Source organism: Pyrus communis, chromosome 15, assembly GCF_963583255.1.
Source record: "Pyrus communis chromosome 15, drPyrComm1.1, whole genome shotgun sequence".
NCBI lineage: Eukaryota > Viridiplantae > Streptophyta > Magnoliopsida > Rosales > Rosaceae > Pyrus > Pyrus communis.
Genome location: NC_084817.1, coordinates 9,718,324 through 9,733,748, shown reverse-complemented (window position 1 = coordinate 9,733,748; position 15,425 = coordinate 9,718,324). Strand labels below are relative to the sequence as shown.

The following is a 15,425-nucleotide window of genomic DNA, read 5'->3' as shown; positions in this document are numbered from 1 at the left end:
TTCATTTACTTCAAATATTTGACTTTCCTTTTATCAATTTACGTATATAAATACATTTAAAAAGTATAAGTAGAGCGTAGCACACCGTGATTCAAAAAATATCTTCTGCACATACATAAGCACGTGCATGAAGACTAATTTAAGTACAAGACTAGTATCATGGACAGAACGTTAGGAATATACGTAAGCTAGGAGCACATTGTGGAAACAGAGTCATACAAAAACAAATTAATCAGATCATTATCGAAATAGTAAAAGGACAGAATGTTGAATCACACAAACTAAAAAGGTTATCAAGACAAAGAATGGATAAACATCATCGTATTAATAAATGAAAAAAAAGCTCATAAGTAAAACATTAAGACATCAATTAGAAAAAGAAAAATGTCAGAAATATCGCATTAGTTTACCCCCCAACATTTTAAATTAGTCTCAACATTTTAAAATATTTTGAACAAATATCTAATCTATTAAATATCACATATGTTAAGTCTCAATTAATTTTTCAAATATACATTATATTCAAAACCCACCAACTAAGTATATCATGGTCAACATTAATATTAATTGTCTCAAAAATCTAAACTTCAAATATAGATTATAAATTACAAAACTCAATGATCAAATAGGTATTGAATTGAAAATGGACCCACATTGAAATTACATCAAGAATGCAATCTCCTAACAAAGAAGAGGATTAAGAATTCAAATTGGATTTCAAAGAGCTTGTTTTTGTTCATGTAATTTCCTCATTCGCCAAAACTCAGCTCATAAAACTTCCAGTTCTTCTTTGTGAGTGATGAAGATGGTGGTGGCTGCATCATGGTAGTCCACACCATTTTAGCAACCTTCATTACCTTCTTTTCGATGTTGGCGGCTTGAGTTGTAAGGTGGAGTCGATGGTTTTGCGTTATGTTTGGAGACAATAACCTGATGGAGGCTGGTGATCTTTAGTTAGTGAAGGCTATATGCTTTCATGACTTTTTCTTGATTGTAGAGACAAAGTAAGTCCTAGTTCATTTAACATATTTTTAACTTGACGTAACAGATATAACATTTCTAATAAGTTCGGTAATTATTTGAAAACTTGAAATGATAAAAAAAATTGAAATCAATTTGAAATGACACTAAAAAGTTAGGGGTAAACTAATAACAATAATATAACCATGACTAATTAATTAGATTAGATTAGATATCTACTTGGGAAAGGGATCTTTTCCGGATCCATTCCATCAAATTCACCAATTCAGATCTTTAAAATTTGATCCAACAGCTAAAAATATGAATCCTAAATTATAATAACTTTAATCATTGAATTAAATTTTAAGAATTCAAATCGATGAATTTGATGGAATCGAAAGATAATCCCTTTCCATCTATTTGATACCACCAAAATCATCGACGTCAAGTCACTTAATTCGTGTGCACACGGGGCAAGTAGTTAAGCACCTTGACCAAATTTAGTAACACGTGTTGTCAACCCAAATCCAAATTGCAAGCTGGATCCCCATCACGTGACTTGTACGCTTGGATCACATAAATCACCGACTTGTAAAGGATAATGATATACTGCAGTCGCCTTCACTGTAACTACTGCGATCCCTCTCCTTATGACTGTTGGATGCAAAGTTATGATACGAGGACTGTTCGAATCGCATGTGCAGGATAACACAGTGGGTGATGATACATAGGAATGAATACCTTATTATTAAATACGAAAAAAGCGGAGATATTTTCAGACAATTTATTGCTGAGAGCTGTCACCAGTGGTCCCCACGCTTTCCATTTCGGGCCAATTTCGAAGGCTTTGAAGCGATCTTATCTTCGCAAATGCTATAAATAGCGGTCGCGTTCGAATTCTCTCTCATCATTCCGCATCGCTTTCTCTCTCTCCGTCTCTATCCCTGCGTTTTTCTCTCTCTACGACTTTCTCTGTTAGTTTCAGTCGGAGCTCCGGATATCGAATCGGATCCCCATCGCCGTTTGTTATCAGATTCAGATCGGCAACTGCACCGCTTTGTGTCGCAGCAGATTGAAAGTTCGTTATTCTTTAAGAAGTTCGTATAATTGCGTAATATGTTTTGATTTGATTTGAATTGGATTTGGTTTCTTCGTTGATTGATTACAATTGTAGGTAATTTGGTTCTGAAATTGCTGAAATTTGTGTTGTTTTTGTGATTCTATTTAACCTTTAGGTCTGTTTGGTGTGTTATTGCATGAATTCTGAAACTTTTGATTTCATGGTAACGTGCAATGAATTGTGTGAATTTATGGTGCATTGCGTACTCTGTGGTTTATTTGATTTGGTGAATTGTTGATTGGATTAGACCTGCTGTAGTATTTAATTTTGTGATAATTTTAGCTGATTGAGTGATGTAATTTGGTGGTGGTTGTTGCTAATGACGATAATGATTATGTTTGGTTTTTTTTTTTTTTAACAAACGATATTATCTAAATTAAGAAAAAGGGGTCGACTTAGCTTTAGGATGAGCTAGCAATGATGTGACTTAGCATGGGCTAGCAATAACGCGGTTGCCCAGCTAGATTTGGTCTTACAGTTTCCCATGAATGTATTTGGTTGGACTATCCACGGACCATAATTTTGGATATCCTCCTTGAGGATTCTCGGCCTTAGTGTACCATGACTTTTGTTTAATAAAAATCATCTATCGTTGCATTAAAATAAAAAAAAAAGTCATCTTTCGCGAGAATCAAACTAAAACCTCTAACTTACAAGTGAGAAGGAATATCACTATACCGTAGTACTAAGTGGCACAATAATGATTATGTTTGGTTTGCTAATTTTCGAGAGAAATGTTTAGCCCTGCTTGAAATGTTCTTATGGTGAAGACATGCTGTTGTAGTTTCCGAATTTGGTTTATTGTTTGAAACGTGAGCGTTACTGAAGAAGTGGAGAATGAGCGAGTATGGAAACAGTGAGCGTTCCGTGAGTAGTGATGTAGTATTTGACAGTTTTTCTACGGCAGTATCTGCAGGGCTGTTGTGTCCGTTCTAGGGGTGAAATCACCAAGTGCAGAGCGTATATGCTTGTTTATCATGGTTCTGATTGAGAGGTTTGAATGTCTTAAAAGTAAAAACTGGGTCTTCAAAGCTCTATCCCAATGTGGCTTCTTATATTACAAGTTTGATCTTGTCGCCACTTTGTTGTCACAGCATTGTGAGTTTGCCGTATGGCGTAAATCTGAAATTCCCGGTGTGGTATGGTTTTCTGGGTTGTCTTCATCCATCCCCCCAAACAAGTGCTAGTCGAGCATTGATTCACTCTTGGTATTATGAGTCTCAATGCTCGTACTCTATGGTCATTAGTCTTTCAAAACCTATCAATTTGCAACTATGGTAGTGAGACGGGTTTGGCACCCATTCTTTTGGTTAGGAGGGGATTCTCCGTGAGGCTGTGGCCCTTGAAGGCGGGTTATCTTCTATCAGGGAAGTCAAGAGATAAAGTTGTGATTATTTTTGTAGTTCACGATGTTGATAATGAGAGAACTTATAAGGTTCGAGCAAAGCCACTCAAAGTCTGATGGTATAGTGCTTTAAAATTTTTCCTGTTGGGTGAGTTCAGTACTCGAAGCAGAGATGGTGCGGAATTCCAATTGAGGTAGGCCTGTCCTCTATGGACAATCAACAAAACACATTTTTCCATCTCTAGCGTTCTTTCCCTATTTTTTTACAACTTTTTAAAACGCATTTGATTGTGTGATCTATTGTTTGTACCATAGGTTGGGGCGTCAAGTCGTCATGGCCAGTCTAGTTGGATTTGGTTATGAGACTTCTTCAAGGAATCAAGTGATGCATTGTTATTTCTTATTTTCCAAAGATGGAATCTCTGGAGTTCCCGAGCGCTGCATTGTAGCTATTGTTTATGTATCTACTTGTTTTGATGAATCCTTCGCTTGGGGAAATGCTGATTGGAGCTGTTCAACCTTGCCTGGATTTGTTGCTGATTTCAAATGCCTACAGCATTATAGAAGAAAGCAGTGGCATGCGGTGTTTGCATGCCTTGATCGGGTGACTAAATGCCTCTGAGGTTTAACAAGTGATGCTAAACTTTGTACATGCAGGTGCTTTAGGCTTATTTCCAGCTTCTAAGTATTGCCGTATCCATTTGGAGATATGCAAGATATAATGGTTAGGCAGAACATAATGGGAGATGCCCACTGTAATCTATCAAATGGCGAGTATAAACTCAAACTTGAATCGAAGGTTACTGGGGAGGCCACTGAATTGCTAGAGAAAGGATACATGCAGTATGGGTAATTATTCTTACTCATTTTTTTGTTGAATTTCTTTTCTTATTTGGTTGCCACGAAGATAACTTTATGATGGTTTTATTTTTCCAGATGTCCACACTACCAGCGAAGGTGCAGTATTAGAGCTCCTTGCTGCAATGAGATTTTTGATTGTCGCCATTGTCATAACGAAGCTAAGGTGAGTATTTGATTTTAAACGGTTTCAGATTGTAACCCATTATAAACACTTGTGTCAATTGTGTTGACTTTTCATTTTTGGTGTGCAGAATGATATTAGTGTTGATCAGAAGCATAGACATGACATGCCGCGTCATCAAGTGAAACAGGTAAATCCGTTTATGTGTTGGTGCATCTCCTTATCTTCGCTTCTTAATAGGCTAACTTATACTGTTCCGCTTCGTAATCTGACAAAATATGCATGATATTTCAGGTGATATGTTCACTTTGCGACACTGAGCAAGAGGTGAGTTTGGGTTATTGACAGATTTATTGCTTTTGGATTTGTGTCAAGTCCTTAATCAAGATAGTTACAATTGTGAAACTAAGTTGGTGTAGCAGAAAAGAAGATGCTTTAGGGTTGAGAATTTTGCTCACATTTTTCTCAAGTGTCTTTTGTATGCTCTGCTTCTTTACCAGGTTCAACAAGTTTGTGTCAACTGTGGTGTATGTATGGGGAAATACTTCTGTGAGACTTGCAAGCTATTTGATGATGATGTAAGTGCCTCACTTTCTCTAAAGCTGTTTTCGTTTTCGATTATATATGATTAGGATAGTGGTGTAAGCCTGGCATGGGAAATTATGATTCATTTAAGTGTCGAGCTCGTGCAGGCGGATAAACCATTTTTGTTTTGTTTGCAGGTATCTAAGAAACAGTACCATTGCAATGGCTGTGGGATTTGCAGGTAGAATTTCCATATCCTTGTTATAATTGTCTTTTTGAATAGCCTGGCGACTGAACTGTCATTACCTATTATGCAAGTTTCACTTCCGTATTATTTTTTGGCACCAGAACGTGATGGTCTTTTTATTCAATATGCTTTTTGAGGCATCGGTCACTCATGCACGTTTTCTTGTCTGCCTTTACCATTTTCTTTGTAGTTTTACGTGCCACCGAAATTTTTAATTACTGTTTCACTCAATCGGGTGCTCTTTTGTGACAGAATTGGGGGGCGCGAGAATTTCTTTCACTGCTACAAGTGTGGTAAGCAATGCCTGCCTGTTATTTTCAAAGAGATTTAGCATCCTTCTTATCGTCGCATTACTGATGTAAACCAACCTTCTTGTCAGGTTGCTGCTACTCAACGCTGTTGAAGAACAGCCACCCCTGTGTGGAGGGAGCAATGCATCACGACTGCCCTGTTTGCTTTGAGGTAAGACTGGAGTTTTGATTTTATCCGCGTATGAGTTATGACGGATACTAAAGTATTCTGTTTTGATATTGTTGATGACTTACCGAACATACATTGGTGTTTTGCAGTTCTTATTCGAAACAAGAAATGATGTTACCGTCATGCCATGTGGGCACACAATTCACAAGAATTGCTTAAAAGAGATGAGGGACCATTATCAGTGAGTATATGACGGATTTCGTCTTTTGATTCCTTTTGTTTACCTGATTGAGCATCATAAGCAGAACTATCCAAATGACCCGGTCGTTCATATTTGATGATAGATATGCTTGCCCTCTTTGCTCCAAGTCAGTTTGCGATATGTCTAAGGTATGGGAGAAATATGACATGGAGATTGCAGCTCAACCGATGCCTGAACCCTATCAAAACAAATTGGTACTCTCTCTCTCTCTCTCTCTCTCTCTCTCTCTCTCTCTCTCTCTCTCTCTCTCTCTCTCTCTCTCAACGTTTTCCTAGTGTGTTAAGTATTGTGGTTAGAATTCCTTCTTATTTGATCCTATCGGACAGGTTTCGATCCTCTGCAACGACTGCGGGAAAAGCTCACAGGTGCAGTACCATGTTGTGGCCCGGAAATGTCTGAACTGTAAATCTTACAACACTCGCCAAACGAGAGGCTGAGCTGGTGGCAATGTGGTTGCAATCAAATTGGTTTTGGCATTGATTATCTTTGTGCAGCTGCGGATGTGTCACGAGACTCGCAACAAGGGCTCCGGACTCTTTGGAACCCCTGGCCGTATCGGTGGTGGAAAGAAGGGAATTGTGGTCCTCCGTGTTGTCTTATGTTGAAGTGCTCTGGCCGGGGGTGCACCGTCGTGTTTCATTTGATTGTATTTTCTTGTCATGTTTTTGTTTGTGTTTGCTTTCCTTCGTAATTTAACGCAAGAGTAGCTGTGATGGTTTCTCAAGTTACCGTCTGAAAGTTCTTTTCTCGTTTCTCTGTTTCGATTTTATGCATCGTCCTCGTCTGCCCTGTACAGCCATTTTAGTCTTTTTATAGAGCGAATCAAATCTTGGTAAGTGTTAGATAAATTCCGGTCTTAAGCAACCAAGTGTTTTTGGTATAGTCATAAATCAGTTGGATTACCATTCTCCATTATTAGTTCTGGGGCGAAGTTAGCTTCTTTGCTTACTCGACGAAAAGGAGAGGAGCATGCATATGGGGTGGGGGGGGGAAAGCCCTGAAAAAAGGAATGGGCGGGGAGGTTGCACTTTTGTAATAGTACCATGACTCGAACTTGGGGTCTCAAGGTAGCACTTTTTTTTTTTTTTTTTTTTGGTTTTTTGGGTAAACTCTCAAGGTTTTAGAAACAGAGCGAAGTGTGCTAAAAAAAGAATTTATTCCTAAGACATTTCTTTGAATCCGTGGCCGACTTCTTGTCTTCAATCAAACTATGTTGCTTATATGTCAACAAATATCGATATATTTAAGCAATCTGATAAATGATATAAGAGGATTTTTTTTAGCGTTGTTAATGTAACCTGTCAAGATTTGCTTAGTACACATTAATTAAACACTTGGTGGACATAAAAAAAAATCATTTCTAAACATTCAGAAAGTTCTTAAAAGACTTTTATATGTATTTTTCAAACTTTGGTTAGTCCTCGGACCACTTTGGTCCTAATGTACATCCGCCTTGCATCGAGATGCATGGATTTGGAGTTAATATGTTGTACCATACATTAGTTGCCCTCTAATTTAATCATACATTCTCAATGCCTCTACAAATTAATGACTCACAGGTCACAAAATATACTTTGTCCGAAAATTTTATTACTAGTCGTCGTGTTATGATATATGCGGGTAATATAATTCATATATCTTACACAACACAGTTATAATAAATGAATTGATGAACTAATCATAATCATCACATCTATGACCTAAACTAATCATAATTATCAAATCCATGAACAATAATTTTTTTTTTCTTTAAAGGGGAACAATTGATGACAAGTCACGGTTATTCACTCATCCCGCGATAACCGAGAAGACTTACAGAGACATTAGGAAAAAGAAAAAAAAAAAATCTTATCTGCAAACTTATAGATGCTACAAAATGAAATTTGGAGGGAAGTAACGGCCAAAAATGCAAGATGGCCGTAGCCATTCCTACTCTTCTCTCAAGCTTATCTTCCACACAAAAAACAACCAAAAATGAAGTCTTTAATCAAACCACCAGAGGATCAAACTGCGCCATCACCTTGTTGAGATCCTGCTCAAACCTCAGAGAATTCGCACCGATCCACGCCCGATTAATCACCACAAACCTCATCCGTGACCCCTCCACGGCGAGCCACGCTCTCTGGTTCTTCATCACCATCGAACATTCTCATCATGCTCATCAAATTTTCAGCCAAACCCACGAGACAGAGACCGTTATTTGTAACACCCTTATGGAAAACAAGCTCCGAAATGGAGCTTTTAGAGATGTACTTGTAACTTACTGTTATATGGTCAGTGAAAGAGTGCATTTGGATGCATCCACCTTCCACTTCTTGATTCATGCTTGTTCGAGGCTTTTGGCCTTTCGACACGGGACAGAGATCCATGGACGGATTTTGAAAAATGGGTTGGGGGACAATAGGTCCCTGGTTAACAATTTGATGGGATTGTATTCGAAATGTGGGAAGGTGGATGAAGTGCGGCAGCTGTTTGAGGTATTGCCTGAGAGAGATGTGGTTAGTTGGAATACGATGATATCGTGCAATGTGCGCATGGGAATGTGTTGTGAGGCTTTGAGTTTGTTTCAGGAAATGCAGGCTGATGGGGTCAAACCCGATGGGATTACGATGCTTAGCTTAGTTTCGGCGTGCGCAAAGCTGAGGGATTTGGAAACGGGGGAGGAGTTGCACCGGTATATTGACGAGAATGGATTGGAAATTGGGGGGAATTTGATGAATTGTATGGTGGATATGTATGTCAAGTGTGGGAGAATGGATAAGGCACTTGAGCTTGTTGGTAGAGGAAGCTCTGAGATTGATATTGTTTTGGGGACTATTATGGTTGGTGGGTATGTGAAATTTAATGAAATATGTGCTGCTACGCGCCTGTTCGATCAGATGGCAGAAAAGAACTTGATTTCATGGATGACGATGATTTCGGGTTATGTTCAAGGAGGTTACTATAAGGAAGGTCTGGAGTTGTTTAGGCAAATGAGGGAAACAGATTTGATCCCAGATGATGTTCTTATGGTCACAGTACTTTCGGCATGTGTTCACGTGGGAGATTCCGGGTTAGGCAGATCCATTCACGGTCTGGTTGTCAAATATGGAATGAATGTTGAAGGATTTCTTGGGAATGCTCTGATAGATTTGTATGCCAAATGTGACAGGCTGCCCGAGGCTTGCTTAGTTTTTGAGCAGTTGCCTTGCAAGAGTGTCGTTTCGTGGAATTCGATGTTGGATGCGTTTTGCAGAAGTGGAGATGTTAGGAAGGCTAGACTCTTCTTCAATGAGATCCCTGAGAAGGATGTGGTCTCGTGGAACACCATGATCAACTGCTATTCTATGTCTCATCGATTCGGGGAAGTGTTTGGGTTGTTCCGTAAGATGCAGAGTTCAAATATACAACCCGACAATGTCACGTTAGTCAGTGTACTATCTTCATGTGCCAGTGTTGCAGCCCTGAATCATGGCATTTGGGTTCATGTCTACATAAAAAAGAAACACATTGAAGTAGATAACATGTTGGGAACTGCTCTGATCGACATGTATGGAAAGTGCGGATGCATTGAAAAAGCCTACGAGATATTCTCAGAGATGACTGAAAGAAATGTGTTTGTGTGGACTGCTATGATAGCGGCACATGCCATGGAAGGGCAAGCCACGAAAGCTATTGATCTCTACACAGAAATGGAAGCCCTATCAATAAAGCCAGATCACGTCACTTTCGTAGCTCTTCTATCTGCTTGTAGCCATGGAGGCTTAGTCAATGAAGGATACAGATACTTCAACAAGATGAGTAATGTCTACAACATTGTTCCTAAGATCCAGCACTATGGTTGTATGGTTGATCTCCTAGGTCGCGTCGGGTGCTTAGACGAGGCAGTAAAATTCATCGAAAACATGCCCATTAAACCAGATATCTCTATTTGGAGTTCCTTGTTGAGAGCATGTGGAAGCCATCGGAACGTAACACTTGCAGAAAAAGCATTTCAGCAGCTCATAGAAATAGACCCTCAAAGTGCTTCTGCTTATGCTCTTCTTTCCAACATTTATGAAAAAGCTGGAAGATTGGATGACGTGAGCTGGGCAAGAAAGAAGCTACATGAACTAGGAGTGAGAAAGCAGCCAGGATGCAGTCTGATAGAACAGGATGGAAATGTACACGCATTTACAGCTTGGGATTTTTCAGACCCTCAATCTGCTGAGATTTATGCAATGCTGGATGAGATGAAGTGCTTACTACAAAAGCAGAAGCCGGAAGAAACTTCAGCTTACCACAGTGAAAGACTGGCAGTTGCTTTTGGTCTTATAAGCAACCCTCCGAGAACTCCGATTCGAGTAGTGAATAATGTGCAGATATGTAGAGATTGCCATTCAGCTATGAAACTGATATCACAGGCGTATAACAGAGAGATTGTAATCAGAGATAACTACAGATTCCATCGGTTCGTTGACGGAAACTGCACTTGTAAAGATTGTTGGTGAATTCATATCATAATTTCAATCTATATGCTCAACAAACTTTCATTTCCATCCACTCTAAAGATCAATCAAAATTTGCTAAAAATCAACAGTGCTCCCAGGTACTGAATACTCCGCTACTTAGAGCCGTTAGATCCAATTCAACGGCTGTTATTCAATACTCCGGAGCATTTGTCCAAAACTCGATGATGAAGAGAAAGACTTGTATGTAATAGTACTACTTTTTATATATTCAGTCAAAAACTGGTTCAAGATTACACAGCAACTCTGGCCGCAAGAGAGAGTAAAGGCTGAAGTAGTAAAAATGGGGAGCCAAAAAAGGCGGCTATCGCCCTTTTACTTGAATTACAAGGAAATATAGTACTTTGATGGCATACATCAAATGTCTCATTTTATGGAAAGCAAAACTAGTTAAGTTTGAATCCTATCATCCACCAAGACCGTGAAAGCTGAAAACACGATTAGCAAACGAGTGAATTTACAAAACGATCATCCATGGCTGCCGGGCGATGCCCACAAACAGCTCTTTGTAAACGGATGATCAGCTGCGTCTGCGAGAGGCTCATCAATCACAGGCATTGTGGCTGAGGATGAGAGGCATCTCTTATTTATCGGCAAGCAAGCCAGTTTCAAAAAGTTCCTCATTCGACTCGAGAGGTTTCCCAGAAGACTGGTCATTGCATTTTTCCAACTCCTCATCAATCAAAATTTCCTCCGACCGGCAACTCAAACTGCAAAATGCTTTCTCACCCCTGCAAGAAGTCATATGATTATAATCATACTAAAACCAAAACTATTTAGCAAAGCTTTTGCATATCATAACAAGGCTAGCAGATGTGTCTGTTTCGGGAAATGTACCTGTATATGTATATATCTTTGCCCTCTTCCAATTTCTTGTTACAATAGTAACAGAAGCTCAGGAAATTGTCTGAAGGGTAGTGACCAAAATTCTCCAAGCTCGAACCCGGGTGGGCAAATCCAATTTCCTCTTCCACATTCTTACCAAAATTGTTCACATCCTCAGAGTGACATTCCAAAATGCAGTCACCAAAGATGTGAGTTTTTTTGGGATTGGCACCATGGGAGATTACACAAGTATAATCCTCAGAAAGCTCAATCTCACTTGCTGAAAGAGACCCGACAAACCCATTGCTAGACTCGATGGATCCAGTTTTCATTTGGGTGGCTAAATTGGGGCTTCCTCCAATAAATTGATGGGTGGTTAAATTTTCCGGGCAAAAATCTCCAGAAGTGGAGTTGGGGTTAAGGTTGCTCAATCCTGATAGGGTCGAAAATGCTCTACCAGAATCTAATGAACAGGACCGGATTTTCCCGAATGACTCAGGTTCTGATGGGGCTTCTCCGATTTCGAAAAGAACATCAGAACTACCCTTCTGTAAAGGAGATTTGATTTTGGAATGAGGGGAAATTGCATAGTTCTTAGGCAGAGATTTCGGTGAATAATCAAAACACTTGGCATTGGACTGAGGCTCTGGGATTTTATTAATCCTCATTCCGGGTCCAAAAAGAATGTTCTTACTCTCAGATGACTGAGGAACTTTCCCGAAAATTTTCACATCATCAATAGAATCTATGATGCTTAATCCTACTTTACTGCTACCCCAGCTCCTCTGCTGCCCCCCATCATGGTTGGACCTTGGGGACCTAAAGGGGTAACCTAGATTGGAAATGACCCTAAAATCTAGAGGAGAAGTTGGGCTCCTAACTGCATCATAATCTGATAAACCCTTATGACTCAACCCCACAAACAGACCAGGAACACTGAAAAAAGAGTTGCTTTTAGGGTTGTGCCCTAAAACATCAGACCCAGCAGCAGCATCAGAAATTGGCAGATGACCCATTTGGTGCTGATCCTTCTGAACGGACCTGCTTCTCTTCCTCAGCATTCTCTCAAATTTCCCCCTTTTGGGAAACCAAAAGCCCCCTTTTCTGTACCCAAAAAAAAAAATCAACAAGTTTTACAAATCAATAAATACATTATTTCTACCATATTCAGAAGCTAACTAATCAAAGATTATTCAACAGCTAATAATCCATTAATCATCTGCTTAATCCATGAGCTGCATTGCAGAAATAAAGGAGAAAATACACAAAAATCAATAAACCTCACACATACACAAAGAACTTGATGCCTTTCAGTTGAAAGATATATTTCGGTGGTGGTTTTGGCTCACCCAAATGAATAATATAAAGATTTTTATTTTCCTTTTCTTTATTGGGTAGATTATTAGAGAGCATTTAAGGGCGTCTGGAATGACAGAGAAATATCTAATCAAATCTAAGGCAGAGGAAAAAATGACTTTCTTGGTAAAAACTCAATGTAGGGAGAAAAGGGGGTTGAATCCCTGAAAAATCATTAATGCATTACCAACAAATAATTAAAATCAACTTAATTAATTGCAACAGAGAAAACCCAGATAGGAAAAACCCTTTTAATCCGATCAAACATGCATTAGAAGGCGATTAATCCCCCAAGAAAAACAAAAAGCTTGAATCTTTTAGCTCAATCCGCAAAACCCAGAAAAAAATTAATAGAATAAACGGATTAAACTCGAAGAACCCAGCATTGGATTCAAAGAAAAAGAGTAACTGAGATGAACGATGAGTTAAAAGGAGGAAAAACCCGCCTGGGTTCTTTCTCTCTCTAGCTCTGGAAATTTCAGCGAGACGATGGCTCCGATGGAAGAAGAAGGCCCAAATGTAGTAAATATATGAAGTTTATGACAATCGATGTTTCAATCTGTGTGTGAAACTTGTTTTCCACTCCTCTCTCTCTCTCTCTCTCTCTCCTCTCTATTTCGTGCCTCAAAATCAGCGAAGCAGTGAGCTTCTGAAATACTCCTCACTCTCTCTGTCTGACCTCGCTTTCTCTCTCTAGAATAAAATTATGTCTGTCTGCAACAATGTATTTTTGCCCACAGAAATGGCTTTTGTACGTATTTTACCAGCATCTGCCACTACATACATCCCTTCCTCCCCCTCCTGTTGCCACGTCAGCACCAAAATGGTTTTGGACCACCTTCTGGTTTATTTTTGGGAAATTTCGGACGAATGCATTTAAAAAGTAACTGAGATAATTATTTGGAGTAAAATCCTTTCAATCTCAATCTAGGTGATAATCAACTTACATTGAATTGCGTGTCGCTTATAGTGATTAAGAGCGTTTATTATCATTTACGAATCTATTGGTTTGTATCCTCTTTCTCGAGATCTATTGATCAAGGTTAATCTACATTGAATTTCGAATAATACGTTAGTAATGGAATTATTTTTTAAGAGCTTATGTTGCTTATAGTATAACAGTTATTGCCACATTGTGCGTAAAAGTTTAAGTTTCGTCCTTCAGCATTTTTAATCAACAATAACAATGGAAGATACTTCATGATCTATATTAATTACACATTAATCAATTTTCATTTGTGTATCATGTATTAGCTTCAAAATTAAAATTAACAAAAGAAATGTTTTTGACACGTTCATTTTTCTTTCTAACCTTTAAATAAGTAAAACAAAAATCAACGATTAAGATCAAACACGAAATAGTAACTTTCTTGTACAAGAAAAGGGGAATTAGGCATTTTTACGAAGGAATGGTAGTGGTAAAAGTAAAAAATGGTGGGGTAACTTGGTAATAATTGGACTAAATGTAAAGTACTGGTGAGGGGGTAAAATGGGTCAAAGGGGCAATTAAGAAAAGAGAAAATTGGTTCAGCACTTTTATCTTTACCGTTTCTTGCTGAGTCATCACAAGACGACAAATGAGTCATGGTTTCAATTATGACGGACTGACTAACTGACAGACCTTTCGTCCCAAAAAGGGATTAACTGACAGACCCTCACGGCTCTTAACGTGGGCCGGTAGCTTGACTTGACGGAGTCATTTAACTCATTTCATTTTTATAACACTTGAATTTTTCTATTTTGGAAAGAGATCATTTTCAGATCTTTTTTATCAAGATCATTGGATCAAATGATTCAGAATTTTAAAATTTCATTTAACAGCTCGTATGTTTTAATCTCTTAAAAGTTATAATAATTTTTTTACGGTTGAATGAAATTTTAAAGGTCCGGATCACTTGATCATGTGACATTGGTGGAAAAAATCCGCTTCATTCTATTTTTGTGGAAAATACACTTTGATATTTGAATTACTTTTGTTTCAAGACACTGTTCAGTAAATATCTTTTAAACTCGGAATAAATGGGTGAAAACTCAACATCGTAATGAACTCATTCATCTAAAAAACATGGATGCGCTCTTTGTGAATGTACCTTTTATCTAGCTTCCTTATTTCTCAGAGTGCCAAGAGAGAAATTAAAGTAACAATTATGCATGATAAGAGCATCCCCAATGAAGGCTTTATCTTCATGAGGTTACCACATTTCTAGTCTTAGCGAAAAATTTCATCCCCAGTGAGCCGGAAAGTGGGGTTAGATCCATCACTGGGGCTAGCAACTTCCTTTCTTGAGTAGTATAAAATCGGGGTACATCTAACCTTAAAAAACAGTGGATCCCACAAAAAAGTAGCTATCCATGTGAGTAAAATTCTATCACTCTCCCTCCACTTGCAAATACACTTATACTCTCCTTTTATTATTTTTTAATTATTTTTCTTGCAATTTGGCTAATTAATGATTGTTTTAAATTCCATGAAAATTAAAATTTCAAATTGATTTAACGTTCATGGGCATTGATGGGTGAAATTTTCAAATAATTTTTTTCAAAATTGTATGATACTAATTTACCAATTGGTGCTAGGTAAATTGTTGTGTTATACGTAAAAATCAAATTATTTCAAAGGGCGAAGTGGGAGTTTGTTTATTTCAACAGATGAGATTGAGATAAGGGAATCTAATCCAATGAACGATTCATAAGTGATGAAATCTAACTTTGTCACAATTTGAACTTTTTAGCTTGAAGGGTTCACAAAAAAAATTAAAAAAAAAAATTAAGATAGCACGTCCAAAAATCAACTTAAGAAAAGCTAACACAAAAAAAAAAAAAATCATCGCTTAATCAAATTACAACATAAATAAATATATATAACCTCATATAGAGCCTGAAAGATATAGCCTCT

At 38.2% G+C, this 15,425-nt stretch overlaps 3 protein-coding genes across 3 annotated transcripts; 2 read left to right on the top strand and 1 right to left on the bottom strand.

Moving 5' to 3' along the window:
* Positions 1-1,858: 1,858 nt before the first annotated feature.
* Positions 1,859-6,614, top strand: LOC137717504 (probable E3 ubiquitin-protein ligase RZFP34). Its single transcript, XM_068456890.1, has 13 exons — positions 1,859-2,038; positions 2,988-3,619; positions 3,741-4,274; positions 4,362-4,449; positions 4,538-4,597; positions 4,702-4,734; positions 4,908-4,985; positions 5,130-5,173; positions 5,432-5,472; positions 5,559-5,641; positions 5,749-5,840; positions 5,944-6,055; positions 6,188-6,614. The coding sequence occupies exons 3-13, from the start codon at positions 4,135-4,137 to the stop codon at positions 6,296-6,298; spliced, it is 882 nt and encodes a 293-aa protein (XP_068312991.1). The 5' UTR covers positions 1,859-2,038; positions 2,988-3,619; positions 3,741-4,134; the 3' UTR covers positions 6,299-6,614.
* A 1,160-nt stretch (positions 6,615-7,774) lies between these two features.
* Positions 7,775-10,330, top strand: LOC137717031 (pentatricopeptide repeat-containing protein At3g62890-like). The gene has a single exon (XM_068456350.1). It carries the CDS (start codon positions 7,775-7,777, stop codon positions 10,328-10,330), a length of 2,556 nt encoding a protein of 851 aa, XP_068312451.1.
* Positions 10,331-10,529: 199 nt separating this feature from the next.
* On the bottom strand, positions 10,530-13,183 carry LOC137718272 (FCS-Like Zinc finger 11-like). The gene is made up of 3 exons (XM_068457790.1): positions 12,976-13,183; positions 11,186-12,277; positions 10,530-11,079 (listed from the first exon to the last, which is right to left on the bottom strand). The coding sequence occupies exons 2-3, from the start codon at positions 12,232-12,234 to the stop codon at positions 10,932-10,934; spliced, it is 1,197 nt and encodes a 398-aa protein (XP_068313891.1). The 5' UTR covers positions 12,235-12,277; positions 12,976-13,183; the 3' UTR covers positions 10,530-10,931.
* Positions 13,184-15,425: the final 2,242 nt, after the last annotated feature.